Source organism: Plecotus auritus (assembly GCF_963455305.1).
Source record: "Plecotus auritus genome assembly, chromosome: 3".
In the NCBI taxonomy this organism is placed as follows: Eukaryota; Metazoa; Chordata; class Mammalia; order Chiroptera; family Vespertilionidae; genus Plecotus; species Plecotus auritus.
In genome coordinates, this window is record NC_137772.1 from 223,032,282 (window position 1) to 223,041,523 (window position 9,242).

General features: G+C 56.3%; 1 protein-coding gene across 1 annotated transcript; it reads right to left on the minus strand.

Moving 5' to 3' along the window:
* Positions 1-96: 96 nt before the first annotated feature.
* Positions 97-7,164, minus strand: PMM1 (phosphomannomutase 1). Its single transcript, XM_080662476.1, has 8 exons — positions 7,011-7,164; positions 4,565-4,682; positions 3,406-3,482; positions 3,202-3,293; positions 2,882-2,981; positions 1,754-1,829; positions 932-1,047; positions 97-585 (listed from the first exon to the last, which is right to left on the minus strand). Exons 1-8 carry the CDS (start codon positions 7,095-7,097, stop codon positions 463-465), a joined length of 789 nt encoding a protein of 262 aa, XP_080518602.1. The 5' UTR covers positions 7,098-7,164; the 3' UTR covers positions 97-462.
* Positions 7,165-9,242: the final 2,078 nt, after the last annotated feature.

The following is a 9,242-nucleotide window of genomic DNA, read 5'->3' on the forward strand; positions in this document are numbered from 1 at the left end:
GTGTGACCTGGGCAAGTCCCGGCCACCCGTGCAAAGAGGTGGCTGTCACAGCACCCGACTGGCGCCAATACCCATTCAGACAGAACTGACGCCACGCCTTGTTGGGAACTTTAATATTTGTGATCCAGTTCTCACAAGTACACACCCTCCCCACTGCTCCGCACCCCGGCTGGGACAGGAAGGCCGGGAGGCTGTCCCGCACAGACACTCACACACGCCTCCTCCAGTGTCGACAAAACCCGTTCTGTTCACAAGTACAAGCAGCAGCTGTAGGCGGGGCCATCGGGTGCGGGACGGAGCCAGCCACCAGGAGCCGGCTGCGGGGGGCGGTCACCGCAGACCCTGGCCTTGCAGCAGGTGAGGCGAGGCGGGTATCCTGGGCCAGAGGAGGGGGCCGGCACCCACCCAGCACCAGGGCCAGGGTGCCCGTTAGGCCTGTGGGGAGGTCTCTGGAAGTGGCGGTCATGCCTCGTGGGCCGTCTCTGGGAAAAAGATCTCACGACATCGCTGCACTGTGTCCTGAGGGGAGACCACGCTGTGGCCCACAGTCCGGGGGTCGGCGTAGATCTCAAAGTCGTTCCCACCCTGCACACAGAAGGCAGAGAGGGTGGTGCCTGGACAAGGTGCCCAGGGTTGGGGACCAGCACCCACCTTGGCATGGGGTCCCCTCCCCACACTGGCTCCTACAGAGCTGCCCCCTCAGAACACCCAGGAAGCCCTCCTCCTTGGCCTTTACCAGGTCTGCCCTGACCTGCGGTGTGACAAGGGGCGAGTGTCCAACCAGCTCTGGGCCTCAGCCTTGCAATCTGTGTAATGGGCTGGTACGCACTGGCTGTTCTCTGGGAGTCTCCCAGAGGCCTGTTCTCTCACCCTGTGTCCTGGCCTGACCTGGGGGTGACGGAGCGGGAGGGACCAGGGCTCAGGCACTCACAGGGCTGGTCTCGTTTCCAAAGAAATGGATGGTGTCGAAGCTTTCCGGGTCCAGGCTGTCCAGGCAGTAGCGTTTGTCCCAGCCCTCTGGGAACACGTCAAAGCTGATCATGCCTCCTGCAGGGTCGGGGGGACAAAGCCAGCAGAGAGTGGCTCACAGGTGAGCGTGGGTAAGGCCCTCCGCCCGTCATCTCATTCAGCAGCCCTGGAGTGGCTACTGAGGCCCAGGCCCAGGCCATGGGACAGACAGGGATCCTCATGGGAGTTTGGATCCAGGTGGGAGAACAGCAACAGACTGGTCCACCTCAGAGCATGAGTGCAGAGGGGTGGGGTGAGCGCTCTAGCCAGCGGGTCGGGGGAGACCTCTCTGAGGAGGTGACACAGCTGAGATGTAAGCCAGAGTGGTGATGGCTGGGGAGCAAGTACAGTCCCAAGGCAGGTGAAAGCGTGCAGTGTCCCAGCGACAGAGAAGGCCAGAGAGGGCAGGGGTGAGGGCACGCAGGTCCTGGGCCCGGGGTTTCTAGGAGTGAGGAGCCCCTGGAGGGCTCTGAGCAGGGGCATGGCGTGGAAGTGAGGAGGCAGTGAAGGCCAGCGCACGGTTAGCTGGGGAAGCCTGGGACTTGCTAGCAGACGCCATGGGAAGGGGTGGGAGTTGGGGGGAACTCAAGGGAGACGCTTGTTTTTGGCCTGAGCAACTGGGTGGGGGTGGGGTGATGTCTAGGTTTAGGTGGGGAAGACTGGGGGCCATAGCGTTCGGAGCCCTGCCTGTTTGGGCTGAGCCTGCCCTGCTCAGCCCGAGGGGTGGGAGGAGGCGCGGACCTACCTCGGGAGAACCTCAGCCCTTTGCCAGCAAACTCAGTCTTCAGAGCTTCCACGAACTTCTCCCTGATCTTCTCCTTCTGCAGGAGGGAAGGAAGCAGACCAGGGCTCAGAGGTGCTGCGAGCCAGGCCCCGGCTGGGCGCACTTCAGTGGACCCACTAAGCCTTCAGCTGGATACCACGGCCCCACCTGACCGATGGCAAAGGGAGGCTCAGAGAGGGGCTGCGCCTGTTCAAGGTCACCAGCCTCGGTGGCAGAGCCAGGGCCGGGACCGGAGGGTCTGTGACTGAGCTCGGTGCCAGCTCCTGCCAGTGGGAGGTGGGCGGGGTATTCTGAAGGAGGAAGGCCGGTGGGGGGAGAGGGCAGTCCGAGTCCCAGCCACAGAGTCCACTTCCTCCCATCAGCTCTGCCGGTTCAACAAAGCACACGGGGCTCAGACACCAGACAGGAGCGCGAGAAGCGAAGAGCCTGTGAAGACCTGTGAATAGCGGCAGGGGGCGCTCAGAGGAGGGGCAGCAGGAGGCGGGCACGGCCATAGCATAAGCCACGCAGCGCAAGTCAAAGCTCAGCAGGAGCGGCACAACCGAAGGCGAGAGGGACCTGGGTCTGCTCCAAGCACAGATGCAGAGAGAAGGCTGAGGAGGTGGGCCCGAGCCGGGCAGACCCCGCAGGGCTCAGGGCACCTCGGGAGGAGGCTGGGACATCGCCCCGTTGGCGAGGGGGCCATGGGAGGGCTGTGAGCAGAGTAGACAGGGCGGACAGATGCGCTTTGCAAGGCTCTCGATGGCTCTGCTGAAGAACAGGCTGTTTGGTGGTGCAGGGGAGACACACAGGTGAACAGATCTGAGACCAACTTCGAGGCTGAATCGACAGGAATGGTTGTTGGACCCCATGTGGGTGGGAAGGTGTCAATGATGCCCAAGGTGTGAGCTTAGGAAATTAGGTGCTGGCGGTGTCGGCCCCCGGGGAGGGAAACCAGCAATGTTGGAAAGATGCACACTCGGTGGGTGCCTAAAGGGTACCGGTCCTGTCAGAACACTCCCTCCCACTCCATCGCACGGTGTCCTGAGGGAAGACCACGCTGGCCTCAGAGAGGTTGAGTGACGGAGGTCCCATAGCCTAAGGTGGCACCTTGTCCAGTTCGGAGAACTCGATCCGCTCCTCCAGGGTGCAGCTCCGGCCGATGGGCGAGATGTTCAGCATGCCATTCCGGAACTCGATGAAGGTTCCACTGGGGGTGAGGGGGTGGGAGGGAGGGCAGGAATCAGAGAGAAGGAGAGAATGGCCCTGAATTCAATCCAGCTCTACCCGGACTTCACAGGGGACGAGAATCCACGCACCAAGAAGTCAGGGCCGGAGCATCTCCAGGTCCCACTGGAGAGACCTGCCCCTTTCCTCCTCAGGCCCGGAATTGGGAGGAGGGGCTGGGCAAGGCTGGGTTGGGGTCTCACCGCTTCTTGGGCAGTTTGAGCAGGGCCATGTAGCGGAGGCAGAAGTTGATCAAGTCCTGCAGCAGTTCCTCCCCTAGGTGGTTCTGGATGGTCTGGGCAAGGGACACAGGGCTCTGAGTGTGGGCTGGTGCCGCTCCCGCCACCCAGGACAGTCTCTCTGGGGAAAAGTGTCCTGGGCTAAGGCCCGGGGGTGGGGGCACTGACCTGCTTGGAGAGCAGTCGTCCATGCTTATATTGCACTGTCCCGTTCTCAGCAAACACATAATCAAACTTCTCAATGACTTTAGGGACATGGAGAGCCCAGGGGAGAAAGAGAGAGCATGAGACCAGGTGCCCAGAGCCCAGGAGAGAGAAAGCTCACACTTCTTGGTTTGGCATTCGAAGACCTTTTGTGCCATCCCGAACCTGCTTTTCTATACTTCTCACTTTCTGCAGCGTTGATTTTTTCCAAACAAGCCAACAAGCCAGGTCATTCTGCCTGCGATGGCCTTCCTCCCTCCCCGCTCCACTCCTCCAAGACCCGGCTCCCTCCTCTGGTAGCCTTCCAGGACTGCCCAGCAGAGGGCGGCATTTCCGCTTGGTGCTCCCCCAGTCCCTCAGCACAGGGGCTCTGGTTTTGTTTTACAGCTTCCATGACTGCGTGGTCAGGGCTGGTTGCCTGAGAGTTTCCCGATCTGGCTGCCCCGAGAAGTGACGCGTAGGCAGAAGTGGGGAGGCACAGGGAACACAGCCAGAGGCCGTTGCAGGCCCAGGTGGGAGGAGGTCACCTGGACAATGGTGGGGTGGTAGAGATGACACAGGGAGATATCGCTGGACTGGCTGATGGAATGAACAAGTGGGTGGGGGGAAGGGAAATTCAAGGAAGTTTCTGGTCTGAGGAGCTGGAGCAGCTGCCTGAGCTAAGATCAGGAACTCAGCCGAGAACCGGGGTTCTGGGTCCAAAAACTTCCCGAGAGACATCAGAACCCTCCTCTGTAAAATGGGATAATCATGTCAACCCTGAGGCAGAGTTGTGAGGGTTAAATGAAGTTAATGCATGGTCGTTTTCAATAAATGGTAGTCATTACGGATATGCCCATTTTAAAGATGAGGAAATCGAGACTCAGCAGGAAGAACTGAGAATATAAACCACATAAGGACAGGATTCTGCCTGCTTCATTCCCTGCTGTTTCTCCAAAACAGCAGTGCCAGGCTCATGGGAGGTGCTCACGACATGGCTGCTGAAACAGCGAGGGAAGCATCTGGCTGTTCCCTCTACTTCCTTTGCAGAAACAGGATGGGGTCTTTGGATCTCCCAAACTTCCCACACCCACACCAGCCCGCTTATGGGACTTTGGAGCTGGTTCTGGCCTGCTTGTCCTACCTTCATCCCCCTCTCCCAGCTGCTCAGCAATCTTAGAGTAGTCGGAGCCGCCCACCACACCGATCTGCACCCTGCTTCGAAGCTTCTGCAGGAAGGCCGCCACCTCAGGGTCAATTTTCTGCAGCAGGGCAGGGAAGCACAAGATTCCAGCGGTCAGCACGTCTGGGGCTTCCACTCAGCCCCCACTCAGTGCTCAGAATCCGGGGGGCCCATGTTCCACCTGGACCTGAGGCGGTTCAAGGTTTAGAACACAGACCTGAAAACAATCAGATGCATTTGGGTTCAAACTCTAGCTCAAGTCCCTCCACAACAAAACGACCTTGAGCAAATGGCTTTGGCTTTCTTTGTCCCATCTATAAAAAGGGGATCACAGGAGCAACACCTGGAGGGGGTCAAGCAATTAACTAGCCACCTATTACGTGGAAAGATTACCCATCAAAGAAATGTAAACTAATGAGTTGTAATCCATGTCTTCAAACAGTCAGCTATTCAAAGCTGATAATATCAAGAGTGGATGGTGATACAGAGGAAACAGACACTCTCACCCGCTGAGTGTAAATTGGTACAGCCATTTTGGAGGGTAATATGGCAAGATCTATTAAAACTTAAAATGCGTGGGTCCCATACCCAAAGTTCCACTTTTCTTTCCCACGTGTACATGGAGGTCCATTGGTTTCTAATAGAGGAAAACTACAAGCAACAGACATGCTCATCCATCAGAGAATGGCACACACCTGTTCTGAAATATACTGCGGTGACACAGAATAAGGCAGACCTGTGCTTCCTACGTGAGAGTCCCAAGACATGCTTGTTGTCCAAAGCAAGCTGCAAGCCTGGCTGGGCAGCCCAGTTGGTTAGAGCATCGTCCTGATACACCGCGGTTGCTGGTTGGATGCCCAGTCAGGGCACATACAAGAATCAATCAATGAATGCATAAATAAGTGGAACAACAAATCCATGTCTTTCTCTCTCTTTCTCCCCCTTCCTTTCTCTAAAAGCAATTTTTAAAAAACCAAGTTGCAAGAAGGCACACACAGTATGATGTATGATAATATTTTTTTTAAAAAGCCTCACAAAACAATGTATATTATTTCCTCTGGATAAACAGAGATCCAGATGAAGATCTGGAAGGAAGAAGCCACACAATAGGCAACCAGGATACTTTGGGGAGAGGGTTGGACCCTGACATAGTCAGAGGGGACTTTAGCCTTCTCTGTTGTTGTCATTCTTTGCAAGAGAAAGCATTTATGAATACTTGCATAATTAAAAATTAACTTTCAAAAAGCACTAAGGACAGGGTCTGACAATAACATAGGTGGACAGCACGAACACACTGTTCTTGTATAGGCTGTTGGGTCAGAGAGCAGAGTGAGAGGAAAGGGTGGGGGCTGTTCCTAGACCCAGCCACTCTCCCTCCACTGTCATCTTTCTCCCATCCCTGAGGACTGCCGGAGGCCAGATTCCTCCCTGTGCCCCCAGGGCCCAAGCCAGGGCCTTCCAACAGGGGAAGAGAATTGGAGACCTAAAAGGGGAAGGAAGCTAAGACCTGTGTTCCCATCAGCCTCTGCCCTGTAACCCCGCCCTCCAGAACCCTTAGTAGTTGGTCCTTATGGTCCCAGCCTGGAGGGCAGGCAAGAAAGAGGCCTGGTGAGGATGTATGAACCTCCCGGGAGGCTTATCCAGGGTGAAATCCAAAGGGATAAAAACTGGGTATGGAGCAGAGGTTAGAGAATAAATATGGTGAGATACCTTTAAAAGAACTGCACCCCCACCTTCCCAGCGCCACAATACCCCCAATGTGACCACGTTGGGCCTGGGAACTCTCGCCTCCAGGTGGGCAGACCCCATACTCAACGGAAAAGTACAGTAAGCCCTCCCTCCGCTCCACCGCTGGGGGTGGACAGTAAAGTGGAAGAGTGGCTTGAGAAAATAGATCCAGGCCCAGGCCTGCAAAGGTCGGGTGGGATGGTTCCGAAACCCCTTTGCTCCCACGAGATGGCGACTCTGACGCTTGTGTGCGCTCCAAGCCCCGTCTGAAACCCTGGGTTCAGACGCCAGTTTACAGCTACCCGTGCGTCCTAGGGCTGAAATGGGGAGAGCGCGGCTGGGGAGACGGGGGCGTCCGAGAACCAAGCCTCGGCGTGTGGAAGCCTGGCGGAGGGGGAGGGAGGGAAGCTAGGTCCCTGCTTGCAGCCTCCTCCCTCCAGAATCGACCCAGCTCAGAGGATCGCGGGCAGAAGGTGGGCGCGGACGCTCGGGGGTTGTGACAGGAGTACCCGAGTGTCCATCACTCCCATCGGGCGGTCCCCGGGAGTCAGGAGCCGGGGACCTCTGCATCACACACTCGGTCTCAGAGGTCGGGGTGACGCCGCTGCAGGCCCCACATTCGGCCTCCGGGTGTCCGCGTGACATTCCCGACCGCAGCTTCCGAACGTCCGGCCCCTACCTGGCGAGCGGGCGTGAGGGTCCCGTCCACGTCAAACAGGCAGAGGACGCGCTCCCTCCTGCGGGCGCCCTCAGCGGTCACAGCCATGGCTGCAGCTCCGCGCGCCCGGCACACTCCCGGGATGTGGCTGCCTGAACCGCGTCTAGAAGGGGCTATTAGATAGGGCGGGGCCTGGGGGGGGCAGGCGTAGGCGGGGCCAACCGGGGGCGGGGCCTGAGAGGGACAGACCCAAGGGAGAGCGGGGCCTGGGAGGGGCGAGCGCCGGGGGGCGGGGCTGAGAGGAGCAGACCCGGTAGGGGCGGGGCCTGGGAGGAGAGACCTTGGAGAGCGGGGCCCTCAGGCAGGACTGGTGAGTCCGTGCAAAGGGCCACGGTCTCGGCGGGGAGGGGCGGGCCTGAGCGGACTTGTAAGGATGATTCTGATTGCACCAGGCAGAGAAGGGGCGGGGAATAGGGCGGAGCAAGTCCCGCTGGAAAGGCCGCGTTGTTCCAACCCGTACGGAGGCGGGGCCTGGGCCCGGCGGCTTGGAGAGAGAAAGGGAGTCGGGAAGAGAGGGGCTGGGCCAAGGTTGGACAGTGGCGGGATGCTTCTGATTGCATCAGGTGGTGGAGGGGTGGACAGGGGCGGGGCCTCGAACCCCCAGTGCAGGGCCAGGCGGGGCAAGGGCTGGACTGTCCCGACTTTCCTCGTCTGCCATCGATCATTCCATAACTCGCCCCTCCCTGCTAATGCCTTTGCCCTAAAAATCTTGAGCTTGAAGAAATCTCATGGCCTTTGCTCTGGCTATAGACTTTGCCACCTGACTTTCTTTCTCCTCCCTTACTCCTCCTGCTGTCCTTCTGACCACCTCATAAGGCTCAGCTCACGGTCCACCTCCTTCAAAAAAGCCTTCCCGGATCCTTATTCACAACTATTTGATCATCACATTGATTCTGGAGTCGGTTCTGGGTTGTCTTCCCAGGTCCACCACTATGTGACTTTGGACAAGTCATTTCACATCTCTGAAACTTTGTGTCTCCACCTGCAGAATGGGAAGAACACCACCTACTTTGTAGGGTTGCTTTGCACATGAAAAGAAATAGAAGAGCCCACAGCCCTAACCGGTTTGGCTCAGTGGATAGAGCGTCGGCCTGCGGACTCAAGGGTCCCAGGTTCGATTCCGGTCAAGGGCATGTACCTTGGTTGCAGGCACATCCCCAGTTGGGAATGTGTAGGATGCAGCTCACCGATGTTTCTCTCTCTCATCGATGTTTCTAACTTTCTATCCCTCTCCCTTCCTCTCTGTAAAAAATCAATATATTAAAAAAAAAAAAAAAAAAAAAAGAAGAGCCCACAAAGTAGCAGGCACACAGCAGGCCCATTCCAAAGGAGAACTTGTATAGATGTGTTTGATACTGTTACTGATTAAAAGGCCATTGCCTGTCAGAAGTCTTAAATTGTGCAGACCCTTTGAGCCAGCAATTCTACTTTTAGAAAATAAGAAGAAAAAAATTGGGGATTGGATAAATTAACCATGGTCCATCCATAAGATTATTGGCGGTGGCAAAAAGCACCAGATGTTACACCAGATGTTACACCAGTGGGGTCAGACCGGACCAAGGTTTAGCAACCTCTGTACTTGAGTTCTGGGTAGGAAAGAATTCAAGCCAAGACTCAAACTATAAAGAACATCTATGCCCTGGCCGGTGTGGCTCAGTTGGTTGAGCACTGCCCCATGCACTGAGAGGTTTCATGTTCGATTCACGGGTTTCAGGCTCGATCCCTGGTAGGGGGCGTGCAGGAGGCAGCCTATTGTTTCTCTCTCATTGATGTTTCTCTCTCTCCCTCTCCCTTCCTCTCTTTAAAATCAATTTAAAAATATTAAAAAATAACCAATGAATGCAGAAATAAGTGGAACAACAAATCTGTGTTTCTCTTTCTAAAAATAAATAAATTAAAAAAAAAATGGATTCCGCCCGGCCAGCGTGGCTCAGTGGTTGAGCGTTGACCTATGAACCAGGATGTGATGGTTAGATTCCCAGTCAGGACACATGCCTGGGTTACGGGCTCGATCCCCAGTGTGGGGTGTGCAGAAGGCGGCTGATCAATGATTCTCTCTCATCACTGATGTTTCTGTCTCTCCCTCTCCTCTCTCTGAAATCAATAAAAATGTTTAAAAAATAAAGGAATTCCTAGGGAATTTGTTAAGTACAGATGCCTGGGCTCCACCCCTGGTGCTGGAATCCAGAAACT